This window comes from Centruroides vittatus, unplaced genomic scaffold (genome assembly GCF_030686945.1).
Source record: "Centruroides vittatus isolate TY-2023 unplaced genomic scaffold, ASM3068694v2 contig_694, whole genome shotgun sequence".
NCBI lineage: Eukaryota > Metazoa > Arthropoda > Arachnida > Scorpiones > Buthidae > Centruroides > Centruroides vittatus.
Window position 1 is genome coordinate 723,073 of NW_027122438.1, and position 27,563 is coordinate 750,635.

The 27,563-nt window shown below is 29.4% G+C and overlaps 2 protein-coding genes across 4 annotated transcripts in view; one reads left to right on the plus strand and one right to left on the minus strand.

The window, feature by feature from the left end:
- Positions 1-1,252: 1,252 nt before the first annotated feature.
- On the minus strand, positions 1,253-27,443 carry LOC136980361 (sodium/bile acid cotransporter 7-B-like). 2 transcript variants are annotated; one of them, XM_067276453.1, is made up of 11 exons: positions 27,386-27,443; positions 14,585-14,699; positions 11,969-12,051; positions 8,970-9,182; positions 8,795-8,833; positions 8,681-8,716; positions 5,311-5,459; positions 2,116-2,216; positions 1,678-1,800; positions 1,396-1,537; positions 1,253-1,322 (listed from the first exon to the last, which is right to left on the minus strand). In XM_067276453.1, exons 1-11 carry the CDS (start codon positions 27,422-27,424, stop codon positions 1,301-1,303), a joined length of 1,062 nt encoding a protein of 353 aa, XP_067132554.1. In that variant the 5' UTR covers positions 27,425-27,443; the 3' UTR covers positions 1,253-1,300. The 2 variants fall into 2 exon arrangements, with proteins under 2 accessions (XP_067132554.1, XP_067132555.1); XM_067276454.1 differs by lacking the exon at positions 27,386-27,443 and adding an exon at positions 14,819-14,880.
- The window catches only part of LOC136980358 (cadherin-related tumor suppressor-like), a 54,296-nt gene continuing 47,919 nt past the window's right edge, over positions 21,187-27,563 (plus strand). For both annotated transcript variants that reach the window (XM_067276449.1, XM_067276450.1), the window contains exon 1: positions 21,187-26,511. In XM_067276449.1, coding sequence (XP_067132550.1) covers positions 21,190-26,511 — 5,322 coding nt within the window. In that variant the 5' untranslated portion in view covers positions 21,187-21,189. The remainder of the gene's footprint in view (positions 26,512-27,563) is intronic.

Sequence of the window (27,563 nt, forward strand, 5' to 3'; positions counted from 1 at the left end):
CATTGAAAAAAACTACATAGTATATTTTAATCCAAACAGAGACACAGTGTGCCTATAGAAAGCAATATTTTTAATAATGTGATGTTTTTAATAAGATATTAAGATATTTTTAATAATGTGATAACTGAAGTAAAGACAGATGAAAGCAAATCTAAATTAAAGTTCAACAAAAATTAAATCAGATTAAACACGTATCGTCAACCAAAATTCAACTTTTATTCATTAAAATCTTGGAATAGATGATATTGGAATGTTTTATAAATAATTTAGGTTGTATTGTTAACTTGTGCTTTGTCCAAGTTATTCTAGTTTTTCAATAAAATTTTTTTGACAGATAAATATATATGGACCCAAAATAGTTTTATTTAAAAACTGTAAATATAAGTAAATAATAATAATAATAATTTTTGATGGGGTGATATCACAGACTAGATTATCAATTTTTTTTCAAGAAACAAATATCATTTGGTCAAAAACTTCAACATAAAAAAAAGATGAAAAGTTACTTAGATAAGAAATAATTTAATTAACTAAATGTAAATGTAAAACTATCACTAACATATATCATTAGCAAACTTTTGTGGATAATTATAGATGAAATAACAAAAACAAAGCAGTTTGCTTCACTGTTGAAATGAAACATATCTATCAAAACTATGATATAAATAACAAAAATATGTATACTAATTCATTATTATAAACTATTATCTATTTTTTAATAAATATGGTATATTCTAACTTTGATCTAAATTATTAATTTATTAATAATATCTGCAAATCTTATTCCTGTCTTCAGAACAGGCATCATCCAGCTACTCAGAATAATAGTAGTACCGGATCAATAAATGAAAAAATTAAATCTGTAAATAATTTTGACAAATTTATTGGATTCTGATTTTTTTAAGTCTATCAATCCAAATCTTTCTTAGACTTAAAAAACCAGAATCCAAAAAATTTTTAGATTGAATTGGCTTTTCAACAGTAATTTAAGTTAAAATGATACATCTTTATCATTTTGGCACATACCAAAATTGCATTTTCTCCATCTAATTTCATATAAAAATCATTTGGAATTTGATAAGATTATCAAAAAATGTTCCCTTCAAATATATCTTATATTTTATGAAATATGTGTTATTTTTAAGTCATTAATTCTGAAATATTATATATATTTTTAAAAATATTTTTTTTCTCTTCTTATATAAACAAATTTTTTTAAAGTATTTTATCACAATTAATTTTTCTGATGAATGTTATTTGAGATGAAGATGTCAATTATATCTGTAAATTTTTTCAATTTTTAAACATCTTGCATTTTATACCTATAGAAAAAAATGATATAAAATATATTTTGAGAACAATCATTTTTAAACTTTAATAGGTCTTTTGGAATACCATTCAAGTTTAATCCATTTTCTAAGTCTTGGAATCAACAAGCTTCCAAAAAGTATCTGTGTAGGATGATATATCAGCAGAGGGAAACTTATTTCTGCCAATTGTGGATCTTCATTATAGAGAACTTTTAATATAGGAATTCCTGCAATAATTTTATTATTCATTATTGGATTTTATATTCTAATTAATTCTTACTTTATGTTAAACTCAAAATAGGATAGCAGTGTGTATATATATATATATATATATATATTATATATAGACACATTTAAAAGTTCATACCTAAAGTTAAAGACTTATGAGTTGCACAAAACAAAATAGCAATTGTTTCTGAAGGACTGCAGTCATTCACCATAGAAGATATGTTTAATACAAGATACATGAGACTTGCTTGAAGAAGAATTACTGTAAATTTTAGATAATATTTTGTGTACATTGTAATTTATAATTTTAATTATTATTTTGATATCTCATAGTAATTTCAAATCTTATGTTGTTAAGAGTTTATAGTGATTTCTTATAATTTAAATTTTTTTTATCAGTTCTAAAAATGAACATATCTAATAAATAAAAAAAATTATATTAAAACTATTAAAAATTAAGCACTAAATAAATTATAACTGAATTCAAGAAAATATTAAAATAAAAGTAAATATAGTTCTCATTTTAACTTTTTTAAATAAATGAGTGATACATTTCAAATATTTAATTCCTACTTACCAATTACACCAGTAATTACAAATGTAGAGAATTTTATTTCAGTTTCTTCTTGAATAAACATATCACAAAATGTGGTATAAATTATCAAAAGGAGCATGCAACTAAAATACAAAGTTTTCAAAGGTTTATATTATAAATATATGAATTAGTCATAGATGTAAACTTTACAATTAATAAATAAGTTATAAATTTATAATAAATTAATAACAGAAATATGTTGAAAATGTTATACTAGATATTCAATAATACCATATTTATTCTAATAGTAAGCAGCCTCTAATAAACTCACAGCTGTAAGATGAAAAAAGCTATAGACAATGCACTCTAATAGTAAGTGTGTAGTCTATTCACCATTATCACTCTTAGGATATTCCTATGTGGCAGCATCCAGCAACTGTGGGTATGAATGTGCTGCAATATAAAGCAGACAAATTGATACAAGAGAATGTGCATATCTGGAGTAACCACATTTAGCTTGTAGCAACCACCAGTTGACGCTTCTCCACGTGTGTGCAGGAAGCAGCTGCCAAACAAGTTTGATTGCCATTTCTACTGCTCATGCTTCCAAAGAAGAAGAAAGGTTGAATTATCTTTTATTTCATGATACAAATGGTAAAATTCACCAAACTCACAACATTTCTTATAAATATCATGTCTTTTGTCTGTAAGAAGTTTCAGTAATACAATATAGAAAACTGTTTTCCATGGCAAGCATTTGATAAAATTATCTCACCGTTAAATAATTATTTCTCTATTTTATCTTTTCAATTGCATTACTGAATTGTCATTTCATTTGATCTGCTACCCAATGTATCTCAGACAATCTACAGAATTCTCCACTATTCTAATCAGTCTTTGAATCAGTTAATGAAACTTTGAAAGATCAGATGTCATCAGATACAAATGGTAGCACTGAGATGCAAAAATGAAAAAGTTGTATATAAAGCAAACTCAATCAAATGAAATGATGTTTTGCAAAATATGCTACAGTTTTGTAAAAGTTGTACTAATTATTTTTTTTATAAATGATGACATATTTATATCAAAGAAATAGGTTAGATTAATTCAGAAGTATTAGATTTTTATTAATGCATTGATTCTTAATAAATTTTTAAAAATGGACAAATGGATAATTAAAATGAAGGCTGAATGATTAAAGGAATGAAGATTAATGTCATCCAACAATTTTCCTACTTTGCTAGGTTTTGCACCATGTTCTGAAGGTGCAAAACAGTAAATTAAAGGAAATTGTTAGAAAACATTAGATATTTCAAAATATGATTCAAGTCTCAAATTATAAATGAGGCTGAATCACTATCTAAACCTAAAAAAATTAAAAAAAAGTGGAAACTATCAACACAAATTCAAAAATATGCTTAGTTAATAATGAATAATATCATACATGTATGATATGTTCTAAAAAAATTACCCTAAAATGAAAATATAAAATCTATGTATTAAAAAGGTATTAAAAAAAACACTATAAACCAATGACCAGTGTGCAATGAAAAACAAAAGAGAAAGTTCACCATTAACGTTTTTTGAACTCCCGAGTTCTTCTTCAGGTGTTAAATGGAATTTCTGATGGAACATAAAACCTTTGGATTACGAAAATTTGAAGAATTGTTCAAATCCGACAATTGAGAAATATTTGTCACGTTGCGCATTCATATGGCTAGCAGATCTTGACATTTAAAGATTGATGTCAATCATGGCCTACCAGGCTACCGACAAAACCACCTCCTCTCTTTATAATTGATGCAAGTGGCAATAAGGCTAGATTTATATATGTGAACTGCCTCCAACCATCTTGGGTGTTCTGTGCAGAGCAAAGTGAGGATGAGCTTTGCCTGGTTAAAGGCCACCACAATGTCTGGATCCCTGGCATATATGGCAAGGGCAGTGGTATTTCTTGCATGTTGTATGTCCATGAGGTGCTCCTGTACTCTGACTCCCATGGAGTGTTTAGTCAAGCCAATGTAAACGAGGTCCCTATCAAATCTGTTGTCCCTAAAGGGAATACTGTATACTCCGGGGAGTCTGTTTTGGTTAGAGGGTCCTTCCCATTGCAGAGGATGTCAAAGATGGTCAGACACCTCCTGAACTTGATCTGAACACAGCGTTTCTTGGTGATCTCGATGCATAACGATTTTATTGTATGGATTAAATGTGATTGATGAAGAATGGGTCCTTATCACATTTAATCCATACATAAAATCGTTATGTACCAAGATCTATGAGTTTTTGAACTATTTTTGGGGGGAAATAAAATCCCATAACTTCCAGTAAGCTATTATCAAGTTTGATAACATTTTGTCCAGTAGTTTTCCTTTTTTAGCAATTTCAAAGTGAAATTTTAATTATAAAGACCCTGTATTTTGGAACAGTTTATAACTAATGTTCAAAAACATGGCACCTAAAAATGGCCTATGCATTAAGCTGAAAACAGTGTATATCAAGATGTGTCTCAACAGCCAAAGATGTTTGTTGATGATTTTAGTAATTAATCCTTGGATTATGTGTGGCTAAAAGTCAATTTGAAAGTAGATTAGGTTTATACAATGATGCAAACTGATTGATTACATGCCAATTTTAATTATGAGTTCATGGAGTGTATCCTACTTGGATTATAATACTGATGTCTAATGTTATGCTGAACAAAACTTAAGGCATAGCTACAGAAAAAATTGTTTCATGTGTGTGCTATTCACATATGTATCTGCTGTGTTTAAGAATTTCCTACATTTATTATTATTTAATAAATAAAATAAAAATGAAGCAAAATGATAAAATTTTGGATGTTTAACAACATTTTATATTTTCAACAGATATAGTTTAGGAGATCCATTTCAAATACTTTACTTCTGTTTGTTCCATTTTATTTATTTTATAATTACATCTAGAGTAAACTGATGATAATGATAAAATGTGGAAAAATGTAAATATCTGAGACAATATCTTCTAAACTCCACACTGATGTCTTATTTCCAATGGCTACTCAGAGGCATATGGATATGCTACTGCAGATTATCCACACAAAATTATGGTATATATTCATAAAACTAAAATATATGCACTTATAAAATATACTTTAAGTATATATATTTTATAAATTCATAATCAACAAGTTAAAATTTTCAATTATTATTATAGAATTAATTTATTTATACTACAATTTATTATAAGTAAGCAAACCTTCCAACTGTATTCAATTTGACTTGGTTTCTATTGATCCAAGCAACAAAACAATAACGTAAACTTTGCCCAATAATCAAAGGAAATATTATGGTCCAAAATAATTGTGAAATTGTTGATCTCACAGGTATCAAAGCGGAGGAACCAACCTAAAAATTTAAAATGTAATATTAACTTATAATAAACACAACTGCTATTTTTAATAACATTATTTTTCTACAAAATAAATAAAATTTCAGTTTAAAAATTCAGCATTACTTTGTAAAAAATAATATTGTTGTATAATACAATTTTTGTAAAATACTATTTAATTTTTTGTATCAAAATTTATAAAAAATGATTCTGAAGAAAAAAAATCAAAAATATAAGTAACATTTCTTCTTTTACTGTTGGGTTGTTCAAAAAGTAATTTCATTTTTTCTCATGGAAAAAAACAATTTTCTTGTAATATATAAATATTTTATTGAATTATGTATTGGACCATTTTGGTCCAATACCTGTTGCCATCTTTCTGGTACTAGCATGATTCCACATTCATAAAAGTTTTGATCTTTGCTTACAAAAAACTGATCCAAGTGATTTTTGACATCCTCATTTGAAGTAAATGGTTTAGAGTTTAAAAAATTTTGTAAAGACCAGAACAAATAATAATCCGAGAATGCCAGATCTGGCAAATATGGTGGGTGTGGTAGCGCATCCTATCCTAGCTGTAACAGTTTCTGACAAGTTACCAAACTTGTGAGATCTGGCATTATCATGGATACACTACACCTTTTCTGTTGATCAATTCTGGCCTTTTCTGTTTGATAATATCACTCAGTTTGTCCATTTGATGGCAATACACTTTCAAATCAATTGTGCAATTGTCTGGTAAAAGCTCAAAAAAAAAAAAAAAAATTCCTTTAAAATCCTACCAAAGAGAGCATCTCTTTCTTTAAGAACATGTGAACCCATATATTGAGCTTTGGAATAAAACCAAGTCATTTCAAATGATCATAAACAGTTCAATTCGACAAATTTAATCTCAGTGATTTCTCGTGTTGTTAGTTGGTGGTTTGCTTTAATCAATACCTTTATTTCGTTTTCATCAGCTTCAACTGCCTTCCAGAAAATGGTGCATCTTCAATATCAAAATTGCCAGAACAAAATTTTGTGAACCAGTTTTGGCTCTATCATTCTATAAACACATCTCCTTACATGTCACACAATTTTTTTCTTACTTGAACAGCATTTTTATTTTTTTGGTAATAAAAAAGCAAACTATGCCAAAAATGCTGCTTTCGATTTTCCATATTTGATGGGACATAAAAAAAAACAATTGCACAGAATCAAACAAAATTTTTTACAGGTAAGCCTTGAAATATCAGCTGTCAAAATATATAATGACAATATGGTTTAAAATGAAATTGGTGGGTAAAAATACGACTAATTCCTCTGCTGGTAAAAAAATGACATTACTTTCCAAACAACCCAATATTATAATTTAAGCAAAATATGACCTGTAGATATGGCTTAAAATTTCAAAATACAATCTTTAACATAATGATAGCCTGATAAAATTTTCCAATAGTACAGACTTTGCACAATAGAAAAAAATAAAAAATCAAAATACCAATTAGAAAAAATGTAGTCAAGACAGAATATAGTAAAACTAAGATAAAATGTGGTAATATTGGTTACAATTTTCCATTTTGGTAGATTCTGTTTTATAGAAGATCATGTTTTTATTAATGGAGAAAACAGAGAAAAGTTGAAGAAAAAAATATTACAATTCATACTTAGAACTGTTTTTCCTGCAATGCAAATGTTTTAAACTTCAAGGGCATGTTGAAAACACCAAAATATGTCTATCATGCACAGAAGAAAAAAAATCTGTAGAACCTAGTACCCATAGAATGTTTTTACTTGCTGTTTTCTCAAACACATGGCACTTACTAATCAACAATTAAACAATTGGCAATTGCTGATTGTGTCATGTGTTTGAGAATAGGACAAAAATTCTTCAATAGTTTCAACACTATGGTTAAAATTGGCACAATCAGAGACTAGTGAAGAACTATTGCAAAAAATGCAATGACTATTAAGATCACTAAGAAAAAAACAAAACAAAAACAATGCAAAACTAATTGGTTAAATTTAGTTTTAACCAATTAGTTTTTTCATTGTTTTGATCTAAATTTTCATAAAATAAAGTGAAGAACTTAAAAGCAAAAACAGATGAAAAAGTTGTGTTTAAAAGTCTTATGCAATTACACGAAAAAATCAAATGGATTATTACATAATTTTTCTTGAATATCTATACCTCTATGTTAATAATTATTGCTAAATCTATAAAAATTTTAATTACAGTAGAGAGTCGTTAATCCGAATCAATTGGGGACTGGGGTTGTTCGGATTAGTGATTTATTCGGATAACCGATTATGTACAAAAAAATATGTTAACCTATCCGATGTTCAAATTTTTCTCCGTTGCATGTCGCTTCGTGTTGAATTTTCGTCGATTTTAAACCTAACGAAAATTTTTATAATAATAATCGAGGCTATTGTATCGTTAAAAATTATTTCTTTATTTTGTACAAACAAAATAAATATATTGAAGAATATAAAAACATGAAAATTATACTTTAGAAGTAAATCTAGTATCGAAAATGTTCGATTCAGTACGACACAGTCCGACTGAAAATCGTTCAGATAACCGGCGATTCGGATTAACGACTCGCTACTGTATTATTATTAATAATAAATTAATAATTAGTTTAAGATAAGAAAATAAATCAAACAATTTCTAACTTGGAAACTGAAGGGAAATGAAGTTTATAAAGTGGCTTTTCTGATACACTAAATGAAAATTAATATTTTGTAGAATCTATCAAAAGAAATTATTATTTAGTAATCTTTGCAGCAAAAATGCCAATAAAAATCTCAAAATTTTCAAGAAGAATCACTAGAAAACTATCAAAATTTCATTGAAAAACAAAGAAAATTATAGACTTCATAGCTAAATTTTCATTCATTAATTTAATAATATCTAAAAGTTATCTTATTTTTATATACAGTCCAATTTTCCTTTCCATTTTTGCATTAGACATGTTCCACTATATACAGGTTAATTTATATTAATATTTGCAAAAAATTCAAGGGACTGAAAAAATTTTCTGTTAATGACAGGTTTTCACTATATACAGGTTCCATTATAGACAGGTTTGAGTGTAGAAAAATTAATTGAAAATATCTCATAAATGATATAGTAATTTTTTCTATAATAGTTATGAAACAGATATAATTTTTATGGGATGTTATAGATGATTATGTTGGCTTAAGTTTAATGCAAAGATAACAGATATAAAATTATGAAATCAAATAAACTTACTGTTATCAATATCAAAAGTGGGGTTACTATTATACCCTATAAAATGTAGAAATATTATTATATTAGTAAACATATTAACTTAAATAAAATACAAATTAATTAATTATTGCTTACCAAGAAGCTACCAAGAACAGAGTTGAAAACTGCTACAGCCTGGAAAAAATATGTTTATTATATTTTTAAATTTGTATGTACAACTTAAGAATGATACCTTGAGAATGATTTTAAAGAAATAGTAAATATTTAAAAATATATATATTTCTTATTCACTGTTAAACAAAATAATAACCTCATTTCCTCCTGCAGCTTTTGTGAGAATAACTGCTGATGATACCGGAGGTGGCATACAACCAACAACTGAAAACCCACTAGCAATTCCTTTATTAAGCCCAACTTCTTTTAAAATTATAACAAGAATTTGAATAAGAAGTGGTACCAAAACCAGAGTGAAACTTTGAATAAATATATGAATGTTATATTGCATAATTGTTCTTTTCCAATCCTAAAAAAATAAAATAACATTGTTGTAATTATTGAATAATCAATCTCTGAAATATTATCTTAACATAAAATGATTTAAATATTTATATTTACAATGTAATTATAATTTAAGTAATTAATTAATTAATGTAATTTATTATAACTAAGCAACTAAGTAACATATTATTATTTGATCTTATATAATTTCAATAGTGTTTTTCATGTGTTTTATACAGGGTGTCTGATTCATAGGTTTAATAAAAGAAAAATTTATAACTTGCATTGTATAAGACTTGAAGTCAGTGTGTATTCTATGTTGTCACTTGTGGCCATTTCTTAGAAATACCATACCTCAGCTTTGTGGATAGTAGCACATGTGCAGAATAGCAATATAGGACCAGGTGATAGGCCACAATGACAGGATCAAGTTATTTGAACAACTTATTTTGCAATTAATGCTACTCCTCAACTTCCGCCTGGCACCATTTCTCAATAAGATGTGACTCCTCCCCACTTTGCAATTTACATAAAACAATTTCTGAATATAGTTCCCAGATGGTAGTTTGGTTCTTACTGCTGTATTCAAAAGTTGTTTTATTAAATACAATGCAAGTTATAAATTTTTCTTTTAATAAATCTGTAAGCCTGACACCCTGTATTTTTTGTGTACTAAAATAGCAATTCTAATATATTATAAAATATATTTCTGAAATTTCCTGGATATATCCTTTTTTTTTACATTGTTGGGGATTGTGTAGAAGGATTTTTGGCTATGTTCAGGATTTTTTATTTGTTGTATTCACTAGTCATTACTCATTTCAACAAGCCATTTCAATAATTACTAATAATAATAGTAATTACTAAAGCCAAATTTATTGGTTAAAGCTCATTTTTGCACAAATACTCCATTGTAAACAAGCTAAAGTGTAAAGAATGTGATCAATTCTGTCTGTAAAAAAGGACAGAAAAGTTTCAGAACTTGTTGCAAAAGGAAAGTATCAAAATTATTAGTTTGTTCAATTCTGTCAAACACTTCCATAATTAACAAATTCATTCAATTTAATGTACCAAAATACTTTGAAAATTATTTTAATTATTTTGCATCTCTATTTTCCTTTTATTTGTAACAGAAATAGTATCTCTGTAAATTAAAAAATTTGCTTACTAACAAGAAACACTGAGGCAAACTGTTCAGTAAGTTTAGTAAGTTGTTAAACATTTTCAATATTGTTAGAATGGATTGCAATGTACTTCAATGAATAAATATTTTATCCAAACCCAATAGTTATACATTATTATTAAATAAATATTTTAATTTAATATTTTTCCTTTAATTGTTTTTGTCTATATTTTATGTAGCTATTATGCTTGAAAACATACCTGAAAAAATGTATGCTTTGTTTTAATATGCAAGTCATTTCATACTGAAATAAAATAAAATTGATTATTCAACCAAGCTCTTTTTTTAGCTTCATTACTTAATGATGTTTATAATTTAACATCATTAACAAAAGAGCTTGATTGAATAGATTACAATAAAAAAACACATCTTTAAAAAATCCAGCAATGAAATTTACTAAATAATAATGTTTATTTTATTTCTATATTTATTTATTTATTAATCTCAACTACAATTTTGGTTATTTATTTATTTATTTATTTGTTTTAGAATTCTTATTATCATTTATTTTTCAATTTTTGTATTCGCATTCTATTTTATCATGACTGAAGAAGATCAGTATAAACTGGTTGAAAACAGTATTATTTAGTAAATTTCATTGCTGGATTTTTTAAAGGTAAATTTCATTGCTGGATTTTTTGTTTTTTGAGAGCTTGATTGAATAATCAAATTTGATTTTGTTGTAATGCATGAAGACAGTTTGCTTTTTTTAACATGATATGTTATAAATTTTACATCAGAATACAGAATATTGTACAAAATATCCAAATATGCTATATGCTATAGCATATAGCAGCAATTCTCAACCTTCTTAGCTCTGCGACCCCCCATCCAAAGGAATAACAACAGTAAGCCTTACTATTACTAATTGAATTTTGACTGTAATTATAAATGTAAATTTTTTTAAATACAGCACTAAAAATTAAATACAGGAATAGTCTTTTATCACTCGAAACAATTTGCTTTATGTGGTCCGCTTTCTAACCATAGATCCACGCATGGAGAAAATTTTTAATGAAAAACAAATGCAACCATCACATTAATTTCTTTTCTTTACATGTGTACTTATTGTAAGTAAAATGTTTATAAGTTTATAATAAATGATTTTTTCTCATAAAATGATTTCATTATTGTTTCGCGACCTCCCTTTAATATCACCACAACCCCCTTGGGGATCGCGACCTCCAGGTTGAGAAACGCTGCTGTAGAGTGACAATGGATTGGTTTGCTTATCCAACTGTGTGACAGTTGCTTTACCTGGCAACACTCCTCTTGCTATACATATGACTTTCTACAATTGGATTAATGAACATTTAAAAATGATTAATGCTACCACTTCACTTTCCTTCACCAGTCTCACCCCCAAAAAGTAAAATTGAATGAGTTTTTATTTAATCATTCTATTTACATTTTTAGATTTTGATTTAAAAATTATATTTTGTTTTGTATACATGATGCAATTATGGCTTCTACATATAAAACTGCAAACAATACTTATGTATTAATTATTATTTAGAAAAAAAAACATAACTATTTTAAAAATTAATGTTCTATACAGATAATAGAAATACCAATGTAAAAAAAATATAATAAAACTTTTAAAGTTCTGTTTATTAAAAATATATTACCTCAGTCTTTAATGAAAGGCCACTGATTAAAAATATTGTCACAACTAAAACATATTTCACTGTGATTTCTGGCTTTAAATATCCTAAAATAATATAATATATTATATGAGCAATAATAAAAAATTTTTAATCTTAGTAAATTTAAGTTTTAGTGATTAACAAATACTTAATTAGCCTATATTTTTACCAAGAATATCAAGTGAAATTAAAACTAAATAAAGCTTTACCATATCATTTGTTTATTAGTTAATGAATAGACCTGTATTTTTTTCTATTATGTAATAACTCCTTGTTTTTAAAATAAATGTATTCCCTTAAAACTAACTTAAAAACCTTAATTAAATAAAATTTATGATTCTTTTTCTGCTATAAACTCAAAATGTACATGCTTTTGACTGTTACCATGAAAACAACAGATTAAAGTAATTACTTTAAACCAAAATTGACAACTAACTGTTTTCATAAATTATCAGAATGTGTCATGAATTATTTGTATTTAGAATTTGTTCTCAGCAGGATTAATGATGTAGACATGATGGAGGTTTAGTCATGTTAAGCAAGTACCCCTTTGGAGAGAATGCTTAACATGACACATCATCTTGCCTCTCATCTTTAAGTGTGTTTATATTTTTGTGTATGTATTAAAGTAAATATAATAGTACATATTCTATGGTTCATTATCTTCTCATTTTATCAGCTTTCCCCAAGTGGTGAATCTTCTGCATAACACACTTTGAGAGCCTAGATGTGCATTTATGAGCTGTCTGCCCATTGGGATTTTTGATCAAATCTCAAACTATAACAGATATGGGCAAATGCAGCTCTTTTTGAGTTACATGCGGCTCTTGCTGAAAGTGTTAATTTCTGCTTTTTATTATTATTTTTCACAATTTTATTTCCCCAATTTTGTGAAAATATGTAATTATATATATATATATATATATGTAATATTTAGTAATTTATTTCCAAGTTGGTCCAATAAATTAAATTGACATTTCAAATCTATTCTTTGAAAAGTTCTCAACCTGGATGGGGGACACCCTATCCTTCCCTGCCTTACTTTACTATATACCATGACAGTACAGAACTATGACTCCCATGCATTTTGCAAAACCTACATTTCGGCTCCCACTGAACTCTTGCTTGCCCACCTCTGAACTATAATATATTTCATTTTTGGCCAATTTCATCTAAACCCAGTTTATCATAAGAAAGGTGTGGAGTCCTTTGTCATTGTGGCATTCTTAAAATAAGAGAGATATTTACAACCAACAATCCAGCTACACTATTCACAACACTGATGTGACCAAGGGTGTTGAGAGCTTGATGTAGGCCATGGGTAGGAGCAGGCCTCTTTTGCAATTTCATTAAAGAAATGAAATATGTAGAATGCTTCTTTATTAATAAAAAGTAGTCTGAACAATTTATTTTTTGTTAGTAAAAATAAAATTTATAGGGGTAGGAAGCATTAAAGACCTCTGATTTTTCTCTGAGCTTGGGAAAAATTCCTAACTTTCATCTCTCAATGAATCCTAGTTTGACAGTACCTGTATCTGTCATAAGACTCCATGCTGGAAGAATTTTGAGAGTTCTTTTGCAGTGCAATTTACCAGCTTTTTGCATACTGCTTTTGACTTTTCTCAGTTAAGTTTCTCTAAGTAAGATGTTGTTTTTATTAAAAGTATATGTTAATTAAAATTTGTGTTGAAGATTTTGTTGGAAAAAATTATTTACTTGACTGAAATTATTTACTTGATATAATAAAGTGAGTTGTCAGAATTTATTCAGTGATATTGCATAATTTTTCCATATCAATAATCAATAATAGTTATATAATAATAATCACAATGTAAAAGTAGCATTAGTTCAATTATGAAATTCTTCACTACTTCACAAATTAGTCAAACTTTTTATTATGAGTTATCATCTCTAAATAAATCATTTGCTTTATAATCTAAATCACTAACAAGAGAAAATTCTAACATGAATATGTACTGTATTAAATCTGCATTCAAACAACTTACTGAATTCAGATTTCTGTTAATTAAAAATGAGACAAATTTAATAATACAGTAATACCTTGGTTTTCATTGATTTTTTTTCAGGAAAAATTTGTCTCGTTTTCATTGGTTTCGGATTTCACCGATGGTTTTCAGACAGATTATCAACGAAAACCGAGGTATCACCAGGCTAACAAAATAACAAAATTGCAATAAAGACTAACAAGGATTGTTTTCGGAAATGTCATTACATCTTTAAGTTATGCGAGACAGGATTTCCGTAACAATACTCTATACGCCACAAGTGAATTTTATTGAATTTTACACTTTATACGAATAATGGCAACATTATTTTGCTTTTGTAATTTAATTTGTAAAAGTTTTATTTTTATTTCAGATGTCCACTTTGAATTAACATCCTCGATAACATATGTGTATTCTCGACATGTTCTTAAGATGACAACACCCGAGTGTATTTTGCTTTACGTAACTGTGTGGGAAATCTAGGCATAATCGATGTATTGATTATAATTTATCAATAGTTTATACTCAATATTGAATGCATCATCACAATTTAATAGAAAATTAAATCAGAATTATTTGATTCGCTACTCACCTCCTTTGGATCCAATTTTAGGATTGATCCAAGCAAAAGTAATGGCAAGGCAAATACAAAAAATGAACCAGTTCCTTCCTAACATATTTGCTAACTTCAACATTTTTAACAGTTGCTGTTTAAATAATAATCATCGCATTAAAATCTGATATTCTACATTTGATATTCTGATATAAATCTGATATTCTACATTTAATAAGTTTTATAGTAAAAATGTATGGAATGATCGAATACACAGCATTTATATAATATACAGTTATCAACTGTACTCCATCACTACTGTCGTCTGCCTTTTGATTAATTTCGATACTAAAAGCGCCATCTAACGTTTTCATAAAATAAAATGTTTATTCGGGAAGACGAGAGAAAATTCTTGCGAGTTTGTAGCATTAAGCATAAGGTTAAAATTTATGATTATGTTTAAGAAATAAAATAATTTAAGAATGTTATAAAGTTATTTCGAAAAAAATACATCAATACAGAATAATAAAAGTAATGCAGACGATATGGACAAGAGTGAAATGGTAATTCCAATTCCCAACAGATAAGAAGAGGTTTTTTAAAACTCTTTCCGCCCTGCTGGCCCTAAGAAGTTCTTTGTTCTTTTCATTGCAAGTTCAGCAAACCTTACAACGGAATAGCCGGATATTGACAAACGGGATACGACATACCCGGATTAAACCACTCATTAAAATTTCTGTGTCCGTCCCATACTCAAATCCAGATTAGAGATCCTCATAAAAACAGAATTATAATTTTCGGCCATCCAGCCCAGGACTGTATTAACCCATGATCAGGCTTTCGGACACCCTCCGGCACTTCTTCTATCCCACTACAGCTGACAGCCTAACCCTGGTATGGTAGATACTAGACTGAAGCTTGCAGTATATTATATATTTCTGTAAAAACAGTATTAGTAACATTAAAATATATAATTTTTACATCTTCCCGACCGCGGACCCCATTTTCCGGGCCATAGACACATTCCTAGTATGAGTATGCTTAAGGTTAAAACGGTCTACATCTAGCTGTCAAAAAAGTCTATTACGTTGATAGATTGATATCTTATTATAGTAATCATCTTGATCTCTTAGAGGTTTTTTTTAATTAACTCTTTCCGCCCTGTGGGCACTAAGAGGGCCTCTTATAGCAAGCCCATTATGGGTTCGGCTAGGCCCACAATGGGTGGTGAGGGATGGGGCCCGACATATCCGTGATAGACCGCCCATAAAAAAATTGAGTTGCTCGTTCGGATTTGGTCTCGTGACGAACATCGAAAACCGAAAAAAAAATTTTCTAAATGTATGATATAAAAAGTTTTTTAAAATAAAATATCGTAAGAGATAGCGCCACTAAATGTTGCCGGGAAAGCTAAGTAACTCGTTGATGAATAGGCCTATTTTTGCTAATTGCTAAAATTGTTTGTAAACTCTTTAAAAATGTATTGTTATAGGGAATAGATATGCATGCAAAATTTCAACTAGATCGGAAATTCGGAAGTGGGTGAAAATTGAGTCACTTTATCTGGAAGGGCAGACAAAGTTAATAAAAAGCGTATAAATAGATATAAATTAATTTAAATACTATATAACAAGAACTGGCCGAGTGGACTCCGTCTCAGCTCTTACCTTAAATATTGGGAAGTTCTGTTGTGGGTTTGCGTCTCGATTGGACAGGCTGGTAGCTTGGAATTTTCCGGGTTTTCTCCTTACAGACGACACTTAAATAGGGACCAACACCCCATAAAAGTCCTTCCGGAAAACATTCTGTGTCTTTTCCGTCTTCTATAAGGCCAGCTCTTCCATCGCCTAGCGATGTCTCTCTTCTCTTCGGAGTAAAAGCGAATAGCACTCCTCAAAGGACATAACAAAAACTCGGTTGTTTTCTATGAGGCATTCAGAATGGAATTTTGATTCTCATAGCACATAAATATTTTACTTTTTTGAGACTATATATTTCTGGCAACGTCCCACTGTTTTTCTCTATAAAGCCTGCTTTTATTCAAACATTTCATAATCAGTCAGTGAATAAATAAAATCAACGTAGTTTCATTAAATATATGTGGAAAACCGAACGTAAATTTAATATATTTCTAATTAGTTTTTGCAGATCTTTTGATTTTCTCTTAATAGAAAGAACCTATAAATTTTGGAGCATATAGAGCTTTTTTTCAAATAAATTAACTTGAATTCAAATCTGGCATTTAAAAATCACAAACAATATTTGACACAATTGAAGACATTCTATTATCCAAAAATGCAGAATATTTTTGGGACCAAAAATTTTTCCTGGAAATTATTGCACACTAACACACAAAATAAAACAATTTACGAACAATTTAATAATTATTATTTGGAGTTATTTGGAAAATTCATATAAAAAAAATCATACAAATAATTAAATAGGACTACGCAACACTAAATTACTTAACCGATAAATTAACAAACTATTTAAATTAAAAGAACGCTTTAATTTTAAGCACGTATAATCATCATAGGATAGTACATACAATTATAATACGTTGATTATTAATAGAAATAAAATTGAGAGTCATCGCTGACACCACGAATGACCTATTTCAGCACGGACTTTTTAATGTTCAAAATACGGGTTTGCATTTTTTTCTGCAAAAAAAAAAACTAATTAAAAAATGCGCCAGTTTTTCATCATCGTCATCATTATCATCACTACTACTATTACTACGAGTATTTATTTATTTATTGAAACGCAATCATATTTTTACGGTGTTTTAAAATATATTTCGACGTTAATAATTTTTACTTTATAATAAATATACGAAAAAAACTATGAAAATAATATAAAATATATTGACAGGATTGGAAGAAACAATTAATGTCTTCACATTTTGTTCTCTTTAACACCTTGGGAACTCAACAGTCTTTACGCCAGATTTCAGGCTACTCATCCGCCTGGGTATGCAAAATACGTTTAAAAATTCCATGCGAAGGACGACCATTAATTAATTAAAAAATATATTAATAAATAAATAAATAATGGCCAGTATCATAATGAAATATAAAATATATTCACAAATTGCCCATTTTATTTATTTATTTATTAATATAGTTTATGGTTGTGCAATCCCACTGGAATTTTTAAACATATTTTACCACATATCGAGGCGGATGAGTATCCTGAAATAAAAGGTCGACTCCGCCGTAAAGACTATTGTGTTAGATGACCAGCACGACTCTATGTTAAAGAAAAAGTATGATGTACAGGGGCAAGCTACTACTAATTTGAGGTGGAGAGCATATATTTTAAGTTAAAAAAATTAAAAATTGATGAAATAATTGCTCGTTAGTTTAATATATAATAACTAAAGAGGAAATACTAAAAAAAATCAATGCTGATAAAAAGCAACTGAAAGATTAATTATTTACGTCATATTCTAAAACATTGTTGAAAGGAATGATGAGGAGCAAGAAAGGTAAAAGACAGAGAAATTAGAATTACAAAATATTAAAATAGAAATATTATTTGTTTAAAAGGAAGGATCGCCGGAAAATATTTAGGAGTTATAGACTAGTCTGATATTATAGAGTTTACAGCTCTATAATATGAGACTATATATGAGACAGTATATAACTCTGTAATATGAAACTTTTTAAGTAACAGAGAACTTTAATGCAATAATACTATTTTAGATTTATTAGTTTTTCTGTTGGGGAATCTACGCTATGAAACACTTCATATTTTTGAAAACTCAACTACTATAAAAACAATAATATTTTCTTTTCTATCAATGTACTGTAGATACCAATTTGGCTTAACCCTTAATGAGAACTTATAATACCACAGTCAACATGTGACCAGATTAAAACTGTCCTAAGGAGACGAAGCATTTTATAACAAGTATTTTGTAATATTTCATAACAAGGTAGTGTCGTATGCAGCTTACAAATGTAATACTGGGGATAATAAAAATAAAACTTTATGTATGTATTGCTTTTTATAATTGTCAAATAAATTACTTATATCATGTAAAAACTGTTGCTTTAATAAATGTTATTCCGAATATTTTTGGTTTAAAAGAATACACCATGTTTAAATAAAAAAGACCTTTTATTGTATAATTATATATCGGTAAATATCATATTGGTATGTATCCCATACGTTGTACAAAATGATTAATTATGCATATTGTTATCTAATAATCTACAACAATATTACTGTTGATATAACACTGTTATTGTGAATAATAATAATAAATGTATCCCTACGGGTTGTAACGTCAATTTGATCTGTAAACTTTAAACTGTTGTCACCCGACAATTACCCATGTGTTTGCCAGATTTTTACTAGAAGCTGTACTTTCGTCAATTACGTGGCAATTTCACTTTGCACTATTGTCACCCGACACACACCCATGTTTGTATCTTAAAAGTCTGAAAGGCGCTCCTCAGCCTTCAAAGATATGTAAAGAAGTTTTTTGTGTGTCTGTAAAGATCATCTACACGCGCGTTTTTTGTAAATTAACTAAATTTTTTGTTATTTTTAATACTTCTGTAGCATTACACTGAAGAGGGGCTTAAACGCTAAATAGGCCCGAAACGCAATTGTTATTTCCAATAAAGGAGTACCTAACCTGATAGCTGTGAGGAAGTCTACCGGATTTGTTTATTCGGATTAAAGAGACATTCATTCACATCACAATAAATTGGGTTAATCTGCATATTTAAATTATTGAAATTTATTTATTTTTTTAATAAATTTTTTATTGATTTATTGAACTTCCCACCAGATACACACAGTGATGTTGATGCAACCTGTTAAACTCTGGCGAATTCCAGCTGACTGCTTGTTGTTCCTTCTAATTTAGTGAATATATATTTCATTATGGTCCTGGCATTTTATTTACTTATTATGGAAAATACCGTTTATGAAATGAAAAACATTTATCGGCTATTATCATATATTTTTTTTTTTAATCGCAAATTTCCCCTGAACCTCTTTGTACGATAGAACATATTCTGTGCCCATGCTCGACACGTTTGTTTGTTAAGTTATGGCAACGCAACACTTGGGCGATCTGCCTGGGGGATGCCTTCCGGAAGGTCTTTTAAGGAAAACTGGCCCCTATTTAGGCGTTACAGACGTGGAGAAAACCCAGAAAACTCCTCGTGGCCAGCCGGTCCGAGCGAGGCGCGAACCCACGACCGAACTCCCAGTGTTCAGGGTACGAAGACCGCTTGGCTACTGGTGGGCCCGTTTCACACGTAAATAAGCGATCGCATTCATTTTCCAGAAAATACAAACCGTAACAATAAGTAAATATATTCGAAGTTTCCCTCGTAGATGGCTTTCAAATGAATTCTTAGTCGCTGTTAATTTTTGATTTTTAAAGTTTTTAATGCATTCTATAATTTAATTTCACAAAAAATATATTGAAAACAATTTTAGCTAATTTTTAAATAATTTATTTCTGAAAACTAATAGTATACTGGCTGCAGAAATTAAATATTAAAATGTTTAAAATTTTGGTCACCAGATGGCAATAACAACGTTTTTATATTTAATGAATTATAATACACTATTTATTAATGACATTTTAATTTATTATTAAAATTTTGATATGAATTACTGTAAATATTTTTAAAAATATATATTTTTAAAATAATTATTTTAACTTTAAAATTTTAATCAGATTTTTTAAAGTAAACTAATTTAATAAGTAGGGAAAACAATTTAAGAGCATAATCAATTAGTTATTTTAAGGAAAAATATGGCTAAATAATTAAAAGATTGACTTTTATTTATTTTACTTACTAAACATAGCAATCATTATTATTAACTAAACTAAATAGAGGTAAAAATGAAAAATCCTGTATATACATATACAGCATTTAATTCAACTTTATGATTTATTATAATATTTAAATAGTTGAATTTTTAAAAATTTTAAACTAATTTTAAACTACTTTGTATTAGTTAAATTTATAATAAATTAAATTTTACAAAAATATTTTTATTTGTCGACAGATGGCAGTCTATAAATACAAAATTATTCTTTACATCGATATTAATATTTTAAAATATTATTTTAATTCATAAAATTTGAAGTGTAATAGGAATCGTTTAAAAAAGTAAGCATTTACAGATATAAATATTTAGTTAATATATGACAAATCACGTGACTGCTGACGATAACGGGATTTTGTGATTGTTTCACGAATGTCCACTTTATTTCGCATAGAGAATGTAGACAAATTATCTATATTGAAAAAGAATTGGGGGTGTATTAAAAAAGAGGGCATTATATATTGTATAGTATATTATACACTGTAAAAGTAACATAAATTATATAAGGTTAGTGGTGTAATTATAGCAGTGAGAGCAAAGATATATTAAGAGTGTTAAAGGCAATAATTTGCCATTAATCTTGTTTGATAGAATGTTTACGATTATTATTCTGTCCTAAAGTATGGCGGTGTCATTTCGAATGATGGATACAAACGGCAAAATTCGCATGTGGCAAAAAAATCGGAGTTTATGCATCGGCATTTAGAACTAGGAACACCTGTTTCACGAGAAAGAGGCGCGATATGACAGGAACGCTAGCCAGGTTGCTTCTAATTGGTTGGATGAAGAGAGAGGATGGAGTGAAGCAAAGGGGAAGAGACGACTGGGCAGGGCTACACGTTGTCTTAAGCGACTGTCTATCCAACCCTTTTTCTGTCGTCACTTCAAACGCTCTAAATGGCCCAGTCGGACAGACTAGAGATAGACGTTTTTGGTGTCATGCTGTGTCGAACAGGTCAGAGGTCATCATGACGCGTTTCGTGGCTTGGAAGAAACGTCAGAAAAGATGGCAACCGACTATTTTACTTATTTCGATTGTAATTTGGAGTATGGCCAATGGTATAGCGTACGACGCAGAAATGAGAGTCCAGTTCGAAGTACGAGAAGAAGAGAAAGCGGGAATATTAATTGGAACAATTCCAGTCAAGCGCAATTTCACTTATCGCTTCAACGAGAATCCTGCAGAATTCAAGCTGAATGGTAGCACCGGCCAAGTGACAACGGCCGTCGTTCTAGACAGGGAGGGTCTATCCAGCGACAGGTTCGACTTGGTAGTTTTAAGCAGTCAGCCAACTTATCCGATCGAAGTAAGAATTATCGTTTTGGATATAAACGATAACTCGCCGGTTTTTCCAGAACTCAGTATCGATATTGCATTTGCTGAAAATTCTAATATCGGCACTAGATTAATTCTAGACACTGCCACCGATAAGGACATTGGTGTCAACGATGTTACTACCGACTACAGAATAGTGTCCGGCAATGAAGAAGAAATGTTTCGTCTCTTGGTGACAACCAATCCTAGTGGAGAAACTCCTTATCTTCATTTGGAAACGACGGGAAGACTCGATAGGGAAGTTAAATCTTTTTATGTTTTAAATGTTTCTGCCAAAGATGGAGGTGTTCCAGCCAGGTATGGATATCTTCAAGTAAATATAAATATATTGGATGTGAATGATAATCCTCCGATATTTGATCATAGTGATTATTCGGTTAATGTTAATGAAAGTACTCCTCCTGGAACGAGTATCCTTCAGGTCAGGGCAACGGATATCGACATATTAGATAACTCTAAAATATCGTATTTTCTCGCTAATGACGAAACTGAATTTGCCATCGATGAACAAACAGGCGTTATTACCACTAATGATTATCTTCATTGTAAGCAGAATTGTCCGGAAAATGAGAGATGCTCTAGGAGTTGTGTATTTGCCGTTATTGCCAGAGATCACGGAACACCCAGTCAAGATGGAAGAGCGTATGTTTCAGTGAATCTTGTCGATGCCAACGATCACGATCCAATTATTACTCTTCGTTACTTCCCTTCTTCGGCTAGTTATGCTTCAGTGGACGAAAATGCCCAAAATGGTTCTTTAGTAGCAGCAATCAGTGTTATTGACTTAGACGAAGGAAAAAATGGAGAGACAACGGTTAATATCAGTGATGGAAACAGTCTAGGACACTATCGATTGGAAACAACTTCTAATTTTGTAATTGTTCGTGTAAATGATGTTTTAGATAGAGAAAAATTTAGTTATTATAACCTTACTATTACAGCCAGTGATAAAGGTGTTCCTTCTCGGACATCAACTGCTTACTTAGTGATACAGATAAACGATGTCAACGATCATGAGCCAGTTTTTGAAACCGATATTTATATAGCTGAAATGGATGAGACTGCACCCATTGGATCTTACGTATCAAGTGTTCGAGCTACAGATATGGATACCGGAATAAATTCCAGATTGCATTATTCTATTATTTCTGGCGATGACCAAAAATGGTTTGTCATTAATAGTAATACAGGATTAATCACAACAAGGAAACAATTAGACAGGGAAATAACCGATATGGTTCAATTAAAAATTGCTGCAAGAGACAGTGGATCAAATCCACGATGGACGTACAGTTATCTGCGTGTTTATTTATTGGATGAGAATGATAATGTTCCAACGTTTGCTCGTGAAAATATAGAAATATCTCTGAGAGAAAACACTCCTCCTGATCAGATAATGGTTGTTAGTGCAAGTGATAATGACCTAGGAGCAAATGGAACGGTGTCATATCATTTGGATCTTACAGTAGATCTAATGTATCCGCAAACATTTTCTTTAGATCGTAAAAGAGGCAATTTATCCACTATTATAAGTTTCGATAGAGAACATTTATCTAATTACGATATCAGAATTGTTGCAAAAGATGGAGGAAAACCTTCTTTATCATCTACAGTAACTATTCACCTTCAAATTTTAGATGTAAATGACAATTATCCTTATTTTCTTCAGCGATTTTATGTTTTTTCTGCAAATTCTAACGTTCCTGTTGGTACGGAAATAGGCAAAGTATCCGCAATAGACAGAGATTTGGAATCGACTATAATATATTCGCTTAACGACGATGAAAATGATAGTATCATCAAAGTTGAAAAAACGACAGGAATAATCAGAACCACCAAAAATTTAGCTAACTTTAAGCGTAAAAGTCAGATATTTAAAATTTTAGCCAAAGATGTGCAGAATCCAGAAAAACCAGACATTGCAACATTGTTATTATATATTAAAACTGAAAAACAAAACACAAGTTTGGAATTTACTCAAAAGTTAGGATATCATTTTCAATTAGAAGAAGATCAGAAACAAGAAAATTTTCTAGTCAAGAGAGAAGTAGGAAAAGTTAGTTTAGTTGGAAGTCATTCATCAGTTTCATATTATATTACATCTGGCAATAAAGAAAATTGGTTTCAACTGGATAAAGAAACCGGAATTTTAGAAACGGCGAAATCAATTGATCGAGAAATTTTTTCTTTCTTTACTTTAATTATTATTGCTTGTGTTGGAGATGAATACGTCACAACTAATGTCAATATAACAATTACTGATATAAATGATAATCATCCTACTTTTGTGTCGTTAGTGAGAAACATACAGATTGGAGAAGATTCTCCGATTGGTCACATTGTGTATATCGCCGAAGCCAAAGATCCAGACAATGGAGAAAACGGGACGATCACTTATTCTTTAACTTCGAATCCTCGAAATGTTTTTGCTATTAATAATGTTACCGGAGTTGTTGTGGTAAACATAACTTTAATGAATGAAGTTGATACTGTTTACGATGTAGCAATTATTGCTAGAGATTCGGGAACGTTATCTTTGGGTGCAAGCCATCATTTAACTGTTAAGATAAAAGACGTTAACAATCACGTACCTCATTTCGCTCAAAGATCTTACGAATTAAGCTTATCTGAAACGACAAAAGTTAATACAAAAATTTTTCGTTTGTCTGCTATCGATGACGATCTGTACGACAACGGACGTATCACTTATTTTACGACTGAACAAGAAAAATTTGGCGTCTTTCCCGATGGAAATATATATCTGAAAGAAAATTTGGACCGGGAGATGAGAGACTATTATGAATTTGTAGTAATAGTCAAAGATCATGGGATACCACCCAGGAGCTCTCAAGTTTCTGTCGTTTTGAGTATCGAAGATGATAATGATAATCCTCCTAAATTTAAAAACAGTAGTTTAATATATTACGTAAAAGAAAATTTACCTCCCGATACTGTAATAGGAAGATTAATTGCTTATGATTTGGATATTGAAGAACATGGCGATTTAATTTACTCAATTTCTACAAATCAAAATGATTTTGTTATAGATCCCAAAACGGGACTCTTAAGGACATCAAAATCGTTTGACAGGGAAGAAATGATAGAATCGACCGGTCACGATTTTATTTTAATGGAAGTAGTAGTTCAAGATAAAGGAAATTTGAAAGATGTAGCTAAAGTCTGTGTTTATATCACTGACGTAAACGATAACGCTCCAATATTTGCAAGAAATCCCTACAGAATTCAACTGTCAGAAACTACGCCACAGGGTACACAAATAATCAAAATAAATGCTTTAGATGCTGACGAATACAATAATGGGGAAGTAACCTATTCAATTTTAAACACTATTCCACAGACTAAATTCAGTATTGATCAGCACAGTGGACAGATTATTCTTAATGAAGAATTGGACAGAGAAATGGAAAACTTTTATTCGCTAACAATTTTAGCCATTGATAATGGAACTGATCACAGGTACACTTCAACTGGGACTGTTAGCATCTCGGTATTAGACGAAAATGATAATTATCCAGAATTTATAAATAACACAAAGGAAGTAACCGTTCGTGAAGACATGTCCGTCGGTAGCATTATTGCCACCTTTCTAGCAGTAGATAAGGATTTAAATCATGATATTACTTATTCTTTATCTTCGTTTAATTATAGAGATGTCTTTAAACTCAATCCAATGACAGGAACTCTGTATTTATCTCATAATTTAGATCGAGAAGAAAACGAAAAATATCATCTATCTATAACTGCTAGTGATAACGGAATTCCTACCTTAAGTACAAGTATAACAATTTTTGTAATTGTGACTGATGTGAATGATAATCCTCCCGTATTTTCAAATACGGATGTAATATATAGAGTTACAGAAAATACGGAACCTAACACTAAGATTGCTTTAATAAGCGCGGAGGATGCGGATGCTGATATCAATGGACAGGTGAAGTATAACATAAGTAAATGTTGGCCTTACAAAAATCATTTCGGGATTAATCCAGAAACGGGTATGATCTATACTACTCGATCGCTAGACAGAGAAGAGACCGATTCGTACACTTTAACCGTGGTATGTACTGATTTGGCTGAACCAGCTATCAGTAGATTAACAACTGAAAAAACAATTACCATAATTGTTGATGACATAAATGACAACGCACCCACTTTTGTGTCAATCGACACGGGCATCTTATTGGAAGGGTCCAGTCAGGGAGATGTTATTATGACTTTATCTGCACAAGATCCAGACAACGAAATGAACGGAACGGTAACTTATCATTTGGAAGAATCACAATCGGACCTTTTTTCTTTAGAGCCATCTACTGGAATATTAACTCTCTCTCGTAGGGTTTCCAAGCCACTTCCGATCTACAATTTAACAGTTAGAGCGACCGATAATGGGCCAAGACCGTTTATGAAATCCTCTAGATTAAAAGTTACGATTTTGGGAGTTCTTAAAAGACAAAGTGGACCCGTATTTAGTGCATCTGAATTTTCAGGTTCTGTATACGAAAACCAACCAATTGGTACTAGCGTTTTAGCGGTAAAGGCTCAAGGCAATCATATTTCTGTTAATTATTATTTGACTTCAATAAATGCCAAAGGGTTAAGTTATAGAAAAATCTTTGATGTTGATCGCCGAACAGGGATCGTCTCTACCACTCAAGTATTGGAAAGTGAAGGACAATTTGACGTATTTGAACTAGAAATTTATGCAGTCGAAATCATTGGTTCTCGTTCAAAAACTTCTAAAACTAAGGTAAGTTCACTTTAAAGGCTATTTTAATTACTTTCAAATCATATCATGAATACATTTTTTTACAATTAATGAAATTTGGACAAAACCAATTTCTGTATAGATGTATATACAGAATTTAACAGATTTAGAATATATTTAATAATAATCTTTAAAAATATCATTAATTTATTTATAACATTACATGTAGATTTAAAGTTTTGTAAATAAATTACATTTGATAATACGATTTTATTTTTTCATGCTGTAAGATAAAGTGCAAAAAATCTCCAAGATCTAAAATTATTCATTAAAATTTTAAGATTAGATCTGTAAAAAAGGTTTTATTTTTTATGATTTTTTAACTCTTCTAAAATATAAATTAATGCCGCATTAAAAATTCATTAATTTTATTTTGTAAATTCATTTCTAAAATTATAAAAAGTATCAGACTTTTTTCTTCTCTCGTAATTTATATAAATACATTGATAGTTTTTCAATAGAAAAGTTTTTACATTCGACTGGATCGAGTTTAGATCCGTTACAAAATTATAAAAATAAAATATCTGTCTGTTTATAATTACAGATTAAATCTAGCATTTAAATTCTAGACGAGTTTCTTCTAAAAACATATCATTTTCACGTATATTTTTAAAATTCGAATTAATTTTTATAACATATTTACAGCATATAAAATGTTTTTATTCGTTTTTAAAGAGAAAATAAAATATAAAAAACTTTTTCTAATGGAAATTAATGTTATTCAGTCTCAACAATAGTCTAAGTCTCTTTTTATCTTATGAGTTCTCTATATATTTATTAATAGGCAGTTTATATTACATTGTGAATAACTAATAGAATTCACAAATTAATTATTAAAATAAATTAAAATAATTACCAATATTCTATCTGATTTGCAATAAGATTTGTCAATCATCCGAACAATTAGTCAGCATACTTGTCACACAGTTAGACAATTAACTGTTATCAGAACAATAAATCAATTGTGTGTGTCGTGCTGCTGTCGTCGATTAGTTAGTTTCAGATTTTAAGAAAATATAGATTTGACTTGTTGG